Here is a 13,926-nt window from a genome sequence, read left to right as displayed (position 1 = left end):
ACCTGCATCGATATATTATTTATTCCTATCATTTCTAATTCATGAGATAACTGAGATCTTTCACTTTCATATGCAACACATCTTAAAAGAATATGCTCTACCGTTTCTGGCAGACCACATTTGTCACAATAACCATTTTCATGTTTCCCCATCCTTTGCAGACTGTGATTTAATGTTGTATGCCCTATTCTCAATCTTGATATGATCACATCCTTCCTTCTATTGCCATACCTTATCCTTTCAGCACCAACACATCCCTGAACCTGATGTAAATGTCTTCCTTTTTGATCACAATCCCAAATTTTTTGCCATTTCTTTCTTACTTCAATCTTTATTAATCTCTTAATTTCAGCTTTACTTATTGAAACCGTAAATTCAACTTGATTTTGTTTCAGGGCTTTCTTTGCCAGCTGGTCCACTTCCTCATTCCCTTCCACTCCTACATGTGCCGGCACCCAAAGGAAATATACCATTATACCCAACTGTCTTACTCTGTACAAACACTGTAATATTTCATATATTACGTCTTGTCATGCTTCAGATTTTCCACTCTGTAAACTTTTAAGGGCAGCCATTGAATCTGAACATATCACTGATGTATTAGGTTGCACCTCCTCTATCCACTGTAAAGCTATACATATTGCAATTAATTTGGTAGTATATACTGAAATATGATCTGATACTCTCCTTGCGATTTTGACTTTAAATGTAGGTATATACATAGCTGCTGCTGTTCTTCCAGATTCTGGTTCTTTAGACCCATCAGTATATATCTGTAATACTGAAAAATATTTTTGATTAATATATTGTTGTATCATTGTTACTGTTGAAATGTTTATATCCTTATTTTTAATCTCATTATGTATATCTAGATCAACTAGTGGCATTTGAAACAACCATGGAGGAATTGCAGGAATCGCCACTGATGGTGCAATCTCATATACATTCAATCCCATATTCTGTGCCTCCTTCCCAACAGTCCACCCAAAACTTACTTTTTCTTTATATTCATACTCCCAACATTCTTTTAAAATTTTCTTAACTGGATGACATTCTAAATGACCCTTTACTCCAGTCCAGAATCCCATCTTCAATTGAAGTCTGCGTAATTCTAGAGGCATTTCTCCTGATTCTACCTGTAACGCTACCACTGGAGATGATCTCACTGCTCCGCAACAAATTCTCATTGCTTGAGATTGTATTGCCTCAATCATTTTAATACAAGTTATACTTGCCGAGCTATACACCATGCTACCATAGTCAATGTTAGATCTTATTACTGCTTTATATATTCTTTTCAATGACTGTCTACTTGCCCCCCATTCTACTCCTGCTAAGCACCTTAATATGTTTATCCCTTTTTTACATTTTTCTATCATTTTCTGAATATGTATTCTGAAGTTTATTTTTGAGTCCATCCACATTCCTAAATATCGAACTACATTTACTTCTTCTAACTGATGCCCATACATTTTAATATTCATAGATGGTTTAACTTTCTTATTCGAAAAACATAACACCTGAGTTTTTGCCACAGAAAATCTAAAACCCCATTTCTTTGCCCAATTCTCAACCTCATTTACTGCATTTTGCATTTTCTTTTCTACATAAGCAACATTTCGCCCCCTTATCCATAAAGCTCCATCATCCGCATACAATGACCTACTTACTCCCTCATCCACATTAGAAAAAATGTCAACGAATAGTCCTGTCTCCACACACTGTCTTTATACTAGGGTGCCAGTCGCTCATTGGTATAGAGTCTGAATAGATTTCAACCAATCACTGACCTTCCCTCCAAAGCCCAACCCCATTTTCAAGCGGGAATAATTATGCACACGTAGTTGACGAATAAAATAGAAACATAGATGTAATACTGAAAAAAAGATAGAAAATGTAACGGAATTATATCCTTTAACATCCATTTAACAATGTGGTGTTCTGTGTGCACAGTTAATATGTGTAAAGATATTTGATATAAAATGGTGAAATTTATTTTTTTAATATAATTTATTTCACTCTCTCAATGTGTTACTGGGCACATTGATCTTCTGATATTGTAGTTTTATGGTTCTTTTGTAATATTGTAGTTTTATCACTGCCTTTAGTGTGTGTGTTGAGTCACAATCCTCCAGCAGTGTCGAGTGAATATATTCTGTATACTGAGTTATAAAACATCCCATTTGGACTGTAATCATCAATGTCTCAAACCCCTTTCTGTCCATTTTTAATCAATGTTTTATTTTTTACAAAATGGTTCAGTGATTCAAAACTCATTTTATCTGGTCACTCATTTTTTATATTGTTAGTTTAGATTGCATGTTTAAGTGGCCACAAGTCAAATATTGGCCTTTTCTTTTCAAAATAATCAAATCAGTAAAATACAGTTTTGCTCTTTTTCAGAATCAGTGGGTGGCTCTTAAAAGAGCCGTTGAGGAACAAACGTTATTTGTCTGTACTAATAAGATTTACTTCTTTTTGGGAGCTGCCTTTTTAGGCATGGCGGCTTTAGGCTTTGCCGTCTTGGGTTTCGCTGCCTTGGCTTTTTTGGGGCTCTTGGCTGCTTTCTTAGCGGCTGCTGGCTTCTTTGCCTTCTTGGGGCTCTTCGTCGCCTTCTTAGCGGCTGAGGCGGCGGGTTTCTTGGCTTTCTTGGGCGATTTCTTGGCGGCGGCTTTGGGCTTTTTTGCCGCTGCGCTCTTGGGCTTCTTGGCGGCGGCGGGTTTCTTGGCCGCGGGCTTCTTCGCTTTAGGAGCCGCTTTCTTGGCCGCGGGCTTCTTCTTGGTCTCGGCTTGCTGCTTGTTGAGCTTGAATGAGCCCGAGGCGCCGGTCCCTTTGACCTGCACCAGGGTGCCTTTAGTCACCAGGCTCTTAATGGCGATCTTGACGCGGGAGTTGTTCTTCTCCACGTCGTAGCCGCTGGCGGCGAGAGCTTTCTTCAGGGCGGCGAGGGACACGCCGCTCCTCTCCTTGGACGCGGACACAGCTTTGACGATGAGCTCACCGACGCCTGGACCTGCTTTCTTGGCTTTCGCAGCGGACTTCTTCTTGGGCGCTTTGGCCGGGGCGGCAGCAGCCGGGGCTGGGGCGGTTTCTGCCATCTCTCTCTGATCGGATCTAAAGTCTTTAAGCGCTGTCTGGTGTCAGCAATGACTGGCGCTCACGCGGCGCTGCGCTCTTCAATAACACATGAGAACCTTATAGACTCAACCTGCCCGCTTGGTGTCTGTGCGCGTCCACGAGCCCCTCACGCGTGTGTTTTCTTCTCTTACATTTGGGGCAAAACTGAAGCGGTGAAATAGTTTGTCACAGTCAAAACAAAGTGAACACCAAGCAGAGGTTCTGAGCTTTCATTAGAGACTAAAACACGCGAAGAGGATTTGTTTCTTTTGCCTCCATCAGATCAAACCCAAGGCGAGCATCAGCCACGGGGAAAAGCCGCGTGTGAATTTGATGGATAGTTTAAGTGTAAAAGTTGCTAAAAGCCCAAACGCGTCCTCTGTGTGTTCAGCAAACAGTCTGAAAGAGACTTTAATGAAATCGGCATCAGTGAGGGCGTGAGGAGGCTTTCATACAGCTGCTGTTTTGGGCAGCTTGAAGCACACGAACATCATCCGGAGGATCCGAGTCTCTCTGTGACTCTCATGTCTGGACAGCAGATGATCTGTCCTTATAATAACAATAATCATAATAATAAATACACATGATCATGTGTTAATGTTTTAACTAAATCATCACATTTGTTTCTCCTCATCTCTCATTCATCTCAGTTTTCGGTAAAGTGAGAACAGAGTGGATAAAATAATAACAGGGTCATACATTTTTTGCACACATCAAGAAAGGATTATCTATACATAGCAATTATATTATTACAAGGTTTATTCTGTTGTCAGGCTGCAGATAAATGAAGACGGTCACAATTGTGACTGGTGGTATAACACAGGGAGTCTATGTCCCCTTTATGTCATTCTGTATTATTCTAATAAACTGATCCTAGGTGTATATGACATTCTTCTTTCAGTCCTTCATAATCCAAGCTTTAGAATGGCACTGATTGTTGTTCTGTTTTTGTCATAAAAATGCATCTGTCTGTCATATAACTGCTCCACACAGGTCTAGGGGTTAATAAAGGCCTTCTGAATCGATGGGTTTGTGTAAGTAAAATACAAATGTATAAAGTGAAGTTCCGTCCTATCGCCTCCGTATTAAATTTATCGAAAAAGTGTTTAAAGTGCCTCTCGCAGTTCAAAATGCGTACACTACGTCTGATGAGCGTAAGCCTTTTGAACTGCAAACTGCAGAGGAACTTTCAACACTTTTTCCATAAATTGAATACTGAGTTTGGTCTTTTATTAACACTGTCTTAGTACATTAAGCCACGTTAAGCGTCTTCTTATAATGGTTTTAAAAACCCTAAAGGGATAGCTCACCCAAAAATGAAAATTCTGTCATCATTTAATCACCCTCAAGTTGTTTCAAACCTGTATGAGTTTGTTTGTTCTGCTGAACACAAAAGATGATGTTTAGAAGAATGTTTGTAACAAAGCAGATAGAGCAACCATTGACTACCATAGTATTTTTTTCCCTACTATGGTAGTCAATGGTTGCTCTATGTGCTTGGTTACAAACATTCTTCAAAATATCTTCTTTTGTGTTCAGCAGAACAAAGAAACTCAGGTTTGGAACAACTTGAGGGTGATTAAATGACAATTTTCAATTTTGGGTGAACTATACCTTTAACATGTAATTAAACGTGTAGCGTTCATATTCTGGGCTCATCTGATTTTTTGGTACATACGTTATTAGTATTATGTTTCCTGTGCTTGGTATCATAATAACACTGTCTTAGTACATTAAGTCAGGTTAAGTGTTTCTAATGTTAAGCATTTTAGAATATCTCCAGGCTAGTTCAGGCATGATGCTGATAATTAATCAATGTGAACGCAGGAGCGATACAGAGGCTTTTATTGACAGCTATATGCTAATTTACTAAGAGATACAGCATCTTCTGATTGGCTGTTTTCATAGGCCGAGCCCACATACTCGTTTTTCATTGGACAACTCAAAGCAGCGGGTAAATATTAGCCCCGCCTACCGCCCTTTTCCACAGCGTGATACGGCGCGGCTCGGTTCGGTTGCTTCTCCACTGTAGTTGTGCCGCTTCACGTGTGTGGGATTGCGTTGTAGTTGCGCCTCCTCTACTGCCACGACATCATCGTAAACGCGACACAAAAACAAACGCGCAAAACAGGAGCAATGGAGCCTAGCGAAGGAATGGTGTTCTTGATTCTCGGCATGTGGATGTTTTTCACCGCACAGAGAAAAAGTTTGTTTCAGAGGAGGCTGATGGCAGCAAAACAAAACACTAAAAGAAAAACAAAGAGAGTTTGGGAACTCCTGCAACAAAGTTCAGACGATGATAGGCTTGCCCGACGGCGCACAAGGGTAAGCTAATCTTGCATATAACAATCCACTGTCTCAATCGCTATATCACTGTCACACTAAACCATATAATTAACTTGGCTGGCAAAATTATGTTTTAAAATGCGTATTCTATGTATTTCAGATCCTTCATATTTTGCAAAGTCGCCGCCACAGACCGTCTGTTTGGACAGTTAACCGAGCTTCTGAGTGGTGGGATGTGATGGTTCCCGGTTTTACAAACACTCAATGGCTGGAGAACTTTAGAATGTCAGAAGAAACGTTTGCCTACTTGTGCAACAAAGTGCGCCCAGCGATGGAAAGACGGGACACAAACTTTCGTGTCTGTGTACCTCTGAAGAAGAGAGTAGCCATCGCACTGTGGAAGCTCGCAACCGGTTCTGATTACAGAAGTGTTGGACATCTTTTTGGAGCAAGCATAACAACTGTTTGTCGATGTGTCCAGGAGTTCTGTGCTGCAGCAGAGACTTTGCTGGTACCGGAACAAATTCGTTTTCCAGATCAGGAGAAGTTTGAAGAAATGTCTGCCTACATTGAGAACCGGTGGGGGCTCCCACAGTGCATTGGTGCTATTGATGGATCGCACATACCCATCATAGCACCTCATGACTATCACTGTGACTATTTCAACCGTAAAGGCTGGCACTCCATCATCCTTCAAGGTGTTGTGGATGGAAAGGGACTTTTCTGGAATGTTTTCACAGGACTGCCTGGAAGCCTGCATAATGCTCGGGTTTTGAGACTGTCCACACTGTGGGAGATGGCAAGTCGTGGAGATCACATACCAGCTAACACCAGAAACATCGGTGGGGTGAAAGTTGGCTACTACATTCTAGGAGATTCTGCCTATCCCCTGCAGCACTGGCTCTTAAAACCATTCATTGACACTGGACGGCTGACAGCAGAACAGCAGGTGTACAACAAGAAAATCTCCCAAACACGTGTAGTTGTGAAAAATGCCTTTGATAGATTAAAAGGAAGATGGCGTTGCCTTATGAAAAGGAATGACTGTGCGGTCGACCTTGTGAAATCTATGGTCCTGACATGCTGTGCTTTACATAACCTCTGTGAGAGTCATGGAGAGGCCTATGAGGGTGCATGGGATTCAACTTCAGCAGCAGAGCCTGTGGTGGCCCTGGCCCAGGCTGTAGAGGAGGAGGGCAGGGATGCACGCGAGGGTCTGTTGCGTTACTTCAATAGTTAAGTATTCATGTTTGTCCTGTCAAGTGGATTATTAATAAACTTAATATTTCAAAGCATTGTCTCGCTTTATTTTCTTTATATTATTAAACAGGCATTATTTATAATTCACATTTATCCATTGGTACAGCACATGCAAATTAAATCATTAAGAAAGTAAAGAAATACACACGTTTGTCCAGTGCCTTTTTTATTTAAAAAAACTAAAATAAATACAACATTGCAAAGGTTAAAATGTCAATGTCACACTTTAAACAATGTGGAAATGTAGTGCAAAGAATATATCCATAAGAAATTAAGTAAAAGTGTAAACAGAGGAAATGTATGTAGTGCAATACATGTATACATAAGAAAAAAAGTACGTTAGTGTAAACAGAAAATTGTAAACAATGTGCAAATTGTATTTAGTGCCAAAAAATACACATGACAAATTAAAAAGAGTAAAAGTGAAAATGTCAGTAAACTTTAAAAAAAAGTGGCAACATGCATGTAGTGCAAAACTTTCTAAAATGAAGGTGCACAAAACAGGTTCTTTCTTTTTTTATATTAGTACCGCCTGGGTTTCTAGTCAGGCAGAGAGTTCTGTTCTTGCCGGCCACTTATTGCCTTTACAAGCATCCCCATAACATTGAGGAAGGCTTGGTTGAATCCAGCCGTTTGGGCATTTTCCTCTGCCCTTAAGGCTGCGTCTTGTTCCCTTGCTAGCCGGGCCTCCTCGATTGCCATCTGCACATGGCGCTCCCTCTGCACGGTTCAGCTCCTGCTGCTGAATATATCAGCCACCTGCATCTCTCTTAAAATAGAAATATGCTCCTGATGGTGCTGGCTCCATTTCCTCTTGCCTGGACAAAAATGAAGAAAAGTTCGAAATGTGTTGGTTTTTCAAAAGGTTTTTGCTGTGTTGAACAATTTGAGAGTACACACACACACACACACACACACACACACATATACATTCACACATACATTTTGTGAAATATCTAATGCTGCCGATACATACTAAATATTATGTAAATGTCTGATAAATCGCATAAATATTCTCCTACACAGTATTATATTTATATGTTAATATAAGACATTGTATTTCAAATTTATTTGAAAAATAAATTGACACCCGTTCGAAACTCTCTGCGTCTTGATCAATAAATCCGAGGGGCCGCTACATATTATTTCCTAGGGATTCACGATACACATTGTTTCAAAGCAGCTTTACAGAAAGTGCATTTCATAAATGTACATTGAAAAATCTTAGAAAGAGAATGTTAAAGCAAAATCTTAGAAAAAGTTAACGAATCATGTATTAATTTAGGCCATAACAACGCTGGCGTTGAGTCGTCTCTTCACAGGTGTTGGGGCATCTGAAGTCTCCATGAGAGGCTGGATACAAACTAGTGTCTAGTGACTAGTGTCCCGAGATGACAACAGAAAAGCAGATGGGAAATAATTAGCATAGCTGCTGTTCAGAATATTAATGCTTTTGATCCGATTTAACTGTAGTATAAAAGGTAATAATAATGTGAATGCTTGGCTAAAGAGATGCGTCTTTAATATAGTTTTAAACTGGGACAGCGAGTCTGAACCTCGAACAGTATCAGGAAGACTATTCCAGAGTTTAGGAGCTAAATGTGAAAATGCCCTCCCACCTTTAGTGGACTTATATCCTAGGAATGACCAGAAGCCTCGAGTTAAGTGATCTTAAAGAGCGCGATGGATTGTAGGCCGATAGAAGATCCGTTAAATACACTGGAGCTAAACCATTTAGGGCTTTATAGGTCAGTAGCAATACTTTGTAATTGATACGGAACTTAATAGGTAACCAGTGTAGAGGTGATAAAATTGGTGTTATATGATCATATTTTCTTGACCTAGTTAGAACTAGCGGCTGCGTTTTGGACTAACTGTAGCTTGTTTATTGATGATGCAGGACAACCAGCTAATAAAGCATTACAGTAATCTAGTCTCGAGGTCATGAATGCATGAACTAACTTTTCTGCATCAGAAATAGATAGCATGTTACGTAGCTTAGCAATGTTTCTAAGGTGGAAAAATGTCGTTCTTGTAACATATGAAATATGATTTTCGAAAGACAAGTTGCGGTCTAATATAACACCCAGGTCTTTTACTGTAGTGGATAAAGTGACAGGACATCCTTCCAAGTTAAAGTTGTATTGTGAGAGGTTTTGTGGGCAGTTTTTTGGACCAATAAGTAATACAGTAAAACAGTTTTATCTGAATTTAATAGCAGAAAATTACACGTCATCCAGTATTTAATATCTTCAACACACGCTGTCAGTTTAGATAATTTAGCGTTTTCATCTGGTCGTGATGAAATATATAATTGAGTGTCATCAGCATAACAGTGGAAATTAATTCCATGTTATCTTATAATATTACCAAGTGGCAGCATATATATTAAGAATAGCAGAGGGCCTAACACGGATCCTTGCGGCACCCCATAGTCTACTGACGTTATCTTTGATTTTTCCCCATTTAGACAGACAAAATGGTAGCGGTCTGATAAGTACGATCTAAACCAGTTTAATGCCTGTCCCTGAACACCAGTGTAATTTTGATGTCGATCCTAGAGTATTTTATGATCTATAGTGAAGGGTCAAGGGTCAAGCCAAACATCACTTGTCTCTTCATCAGACACATATCCTTCAAGAATGATATTAAATATTAAATATTTAATCAATATTAAAATAAGAATGAATGATAATCAAGTTATAACAGTGTCCTACATTTGATAAATCAGTTCTCTATATTCAAGGAGTGATTTAGGATATTGTAGTGTTTTAGTTGCTCTGTGCTTTTGAATCGACATTCTTTAGGAGCTGCTCTGAGTCTGTGTCAAGACGTGCTGACAGGCAAATGTCATTGGTGTTTGAAGTGAGAAGAGCTCAGTATGTGTTAACTGTGTGTCTTCCTAAAGCAACCCCCGGGGTCATCTATGTTACAGCTATGTGACTCTTTTGGGGAGAAATGTACCTCTCTGATATACTTTTCTTTCTTTATAGAATAGAATAAAGTCACTTCTGTACTAAATGTAGTATCAGCATGTTTTGGAGAAGTGCTTTGTTGATAGTTAGTTAAGATGTCCCGACCTTGATGGAAACTGGTTTTTCTCTGGAGTATTGTGTGTGTGCGTTGTATGATTTGTGCAGATCCAGTATTGGATATGGGCCTTCCTGCAGGCGATGCCAGACCTTTAGACGCTTTTCTGTGACCTCCGAGGTCACTGGAGACTAATCTGGGCCTGGGCGACATCAAGTCTACGCATTTTTAGAGATATATGCTTCTATCTGTCTACGTGTGGAAAGTTGCTTACATTGCAGGTTGTTAGAACCAATCAGTGTCTAGACCTTGAAAACAGTATAACTGTTCAGAAAATTGTATGTACGTTAGACGGAGGCGGGGAGACTGTTAGAGGGAGTGCGGCCTACGAACTCCTCTTGAGCTGGCTTCTGCTGATGAAACTGCAAACTATTCTTCAGTAAAATTTTCTTTAATTAATCTGACTCCTGGTCTTCATTTTTCACTACTGGTCCTGGGTCCTAAGCTGTTACCCCAACAATAGTATCGAATGCAGCACTAAGATCGAGTAGAACTAGTATTGAGATGCAGCCTTGGTCAGAAGCTAGAAGTAAATTATTTGTGATTTCTGTTTTATGATGCGGCCTGAATCCTGATTGAAATGTTTCATAGATATAATTTTCTTGCAAGAAAGAGCACAATTGGGCAAACACAACCTTTTCTAGTATTTTAGACATAAATGGAAGATTTGAAATGGGTCTGTAATTTGCTAGGTTATTATTAATCTAATGCATTTTTTTTTTTTTATCTAATGCAGATTGCGTTGCGTAGTGTGAGTCTTGAAGCAATTAAATGAATTTCATTGTGTGGTGAAGTTCACTGCAAACATTGCGATGCCGTGTATAAGTACAACACGGCCACGACTCAAATGATGTACCACTTAAACAAAGTGCATCCATGCCTGGTTAATGTCGGTGGCGGTGCATTCCAATAGTATCCAGCTGCAGCCCCGCAGCACACCAGTTTCAGAACACCAGTTTCAGAACACCAGTTTCAGCACACCAGTTTCAGAACACCAGTTTCGGAACCCCATCCACAGAACCGGAAGTGAGGGGTGGGGCTTAAACAGTCATAGTTGTGCCATCCATATATGTAATTATGTATATAAATACGATCGTGGTCATAGATGTATACGTAAGATGCCTCATTAGTAAATAAATACTGCTCTGTTTCTTGCAGAAACTGATTGTTTCGCTAGATAAGACCCTTATTCATCGTCTGGTATCGTTTAAAGCCCTTTGAAGCTGTACCGAAACTGTCTTTTGGACCTAGAACCGTTTGGGGCCCATTGAAGTCCATTATATGGAGGAAACCCCTGGAATGTTTTCATCCAAAACCTTAATTTCTTTTCGACTGCAGAAAGAAAGACATGGACATCTTGGATGACATGGGGGTGAGTAAATTATCAGCAAAAGTTTATTTAAAAGCGAACTAATCCTTTAAGGTCTAGCTACGTCATTACTGCAGGTAAAATAAATCTGATTGGCTTAAGCCGCGTTTCCACCAAAATTACCCGGAACTATTTGTACCAGGAACTTTTTTCCCAGGAACTTTTTCTCCCCCAGACCTGCTACTGTCTGCGTTTCCACCGCGGTCTAAAGTACCGTGAAGATTAGGCAAATTAGTCCGGTGACGTGGGAATGCGCGCGACTGCTCCTCCCAGTTACCGACGGACAGTAATCACTTTTGCGCGATACTGTCTGCATTCTGCAACAATAACAAGTGGAGATGCAAGCAGCTCTGCTTTTGCTGGCTATGTATACACATTACCAACACTGCTTATTTAAACGTGCACTTTCACCTGGTTTGACCATTTTTATTCAAAATGGGATGATGGGCAATCCAGAATCTGAATGTGTTGTAATAGCTCAATTCCAAAACAAAATATTTTCTATGAAAGGATAATGAGGTTTCAGTCATTCATGACAGATGTGTGAGACGGTGGTCCAGTGGGTTAAACCATGGAACTGATACGTAGAAGGTTGCTGGTTCGATCCCAGCAGTCACCACCAGTGTGTCCTTAAGCAAGGCACTTTACTCCATGTTGCTCCAGGGGGACTGTCCCTGTAATAAGTGCACTGTAAGTCGCTTTGGATAAAAGCGTCTGCTAAATGCATAAATGTAAATGTAAATGTAAAAGTTAATTGAATGAAAACAATAGACTGAATTAAGCGGTTGAAAGATTAGGTGCTAGACTGCAAGTATTTTATTTTTTATCAAAATAACGACTCTTAGCATTCACAAAAAAAAAAAAAAAAAATCACATGACTAGTATTACAATATGCTTCATTAAATGCATAATTTTAGAGACTTCTTCCTCAAATTTGAAATGAAGCAGGACCATACTTATGGCTTCACTTAAGTTGTGGTTATAAGTTATTATACTACATTCACATAGTTATACATTTAAAAATATAATATTTGGGTTTTCTAGAAATGTTTATGTGCATATTCAGAAAGACTTGCGAGCAGCAGCCCTTTTATTTGCTTCCTACACTATATGAATACAATTAGAAAGTGGTTATATAGTTAGAATGTGGAAATTAAAAAGACAGTGACATTTTTTACATTTGACTTTATTTTAGACAGATTAGTTCTTACAAAATTAAAATAAAAGTGTGCAAAGACAAATAAATTACTAGAACAATAAAATGAAAATATAAAATATGAAAACAACAATATAAAAAAAATTTATTTTTCAGTAACCTGTCCAAGAGCTGTGCCAACACGTACAATATATAAAGTACAAATGTGGTAGAGCAAATGCTTCATTCAAGCGGCTGGTCATTGTTTCTACTTCTTGAACGACTGGACAAACTGTCCAAGAACAGACAGAAACCCGGTCTGAAAGTCCCTCTGCTTTCTTCCGCTTCTGACTGGTGGAATGCCAACTCTTGCCACCTCATCTCTCTCTCCTCGGCCTGGCTCTAAGTAACAGCTGAATATATTGGTCACGCTGTTCTTGTCCATGCTGCAGCAGCAGGACGGCCCGGTTAGCATCCTCCATGTCCCTCAGTGCATCTAGAAAGTCACAGTCCCTTTTCCTTTTCCTTTTCCCTAAGTAGAAAAATTGCACAGAAACACATGGAAATTAATACACAAGGCAACCATGAAACAATAGAAACCATCAATTAATTATTTAAAGTGTTTTCACCACAAACAATGTTTGCTCAGCTTGAACAAAGCCCAGTGTGCAATTTTTATCATGGGCAATTTAAGTTTACAATTAAAGGGTTAGTTCACCCAAAAATGAAAATTCTGTCATTAATTACTCACCCTCATGTCGTTCGACACCCGTAAGACCTCCGTTCATATTCGGAACACAAATGAAGATATTTTTGTTGAAAGCTGATGGCTGAGAAAGGCTGAGTAATTAATGACAGAATTTTCGTTTTTGGGTGAACTAACCCTTTAAAAACAACTCAAAACCATTAAGGATTACAAATCAGTTTTTAAATATATACACATTTTTGTCAGCTTTAAACCTCGCCGTGTGTGCGGTTTGGCAAGAGACACGGGACGAGGGCTAACGTACTGGTGACCGCGAGGGAAAACACACTGGTCTCCGTTGCCTGCAATTCATCGGGGCCACTCGTTACGTCTGGAAAAGCACGTTGAAAAAAGTTACTGCAACGTGTTTAAACACTGCAACGAGTTTAATAGATGATACCAAGAAGAGATATTTACCTTCAACCCACTCGGATTCCTGGATGGTTTCCAACAACGCACTAGCCGAGTCTTTCGTTACCGCTGCACCAGAAAAGGACGGTCTGTGTCCCAACAACGCGTCCAGGCGGTCATAACACTTGTTGATACGCCGGTCGGAACCGCTCCGGTTGTTATGATCCTTTAATTTTTTGTAATCTTCTCTTAATTTCTTTAACTTCTCTCTGCACTGTTTTCCAGTGTGACTGGAACCGAGTCGATATCTTCAGGTATACCTTTTCATTGCGGGTCGCCATTTTCAGTTCCGGCTGGATGTCCTCCTCCGCATATATGCTCAATAAAGCCTGAACCTCGTCGTCGGTCCATCGGTCGAATTTTTTGTTGAACTCTATATTATTCAGAATATTTACTGAACGCAGAACCCACCTCGCAAAAGACTGGAGGGGGAAATATTTACCCGGAACTTCATTTCTTCCTGCGGTCGAAACACACCGAGTTCCCCCCCAAAGTTCCTAGTTACGGGGGAAA

General features: G+C 39.8%; 2 protein-coding genes across 2 annotated transcripts; one reads left to right on the top strand and one right to left on the bottom strand.

Moving 5' to 3' along the window:
• Positions 1-2,468: 2,468 nt before the first annotated feature.
• On the bottom strand, positions 2,469-3,098 carry LOC307122025 (histone H1-like; the record flags this gene model as incomplete). The annotated part of the gene is made up of 1 exon (XM_079809826.1): positions 2,469-3,098. The coding sequence occupies one exon, from the start codon at positions 3,096-3,098 to the stop codon at positions 2,469-2,471; it is 630 nt and encodes a 209-aa protein (XP_079665952.1).
• Positions 3,099-5,734: 2,636 nt separating this feature from the next.
• LOC307121279 (uncharacterized protein) lies at positions 5,735-6,643 on the top strand (the record flags this gene model as incomplete). Its single annotated transcript, XM_079808811.1, has 1 exon — positions 5,735-6,643. One exon carries the CDS (start codon positions 5,735-5,737, stop codon positions 6,641-6,643), a length of 909 nt encoding a protein of 302 aa, XP_079664937.1.
• Positions 6,644-13,926: the final 7,283 nt, after the last annotated feature.

The sequence above is a fragment of the Gobio gobio genome (genome assembly GCF_949357685.1).
Source record: "Gobio gobio genome assembly, chromosome: 25".
NCBI lineage: Eukaryota > Metazoa > Chordata > Actinopteri > Cypriniformes > Gobionidae > Gobio > Gobio gobio.
Note: the sequence above shows the minus strand (reverse complement) of the source record. Positions and strands in the feature narration are given on the sequence as shown.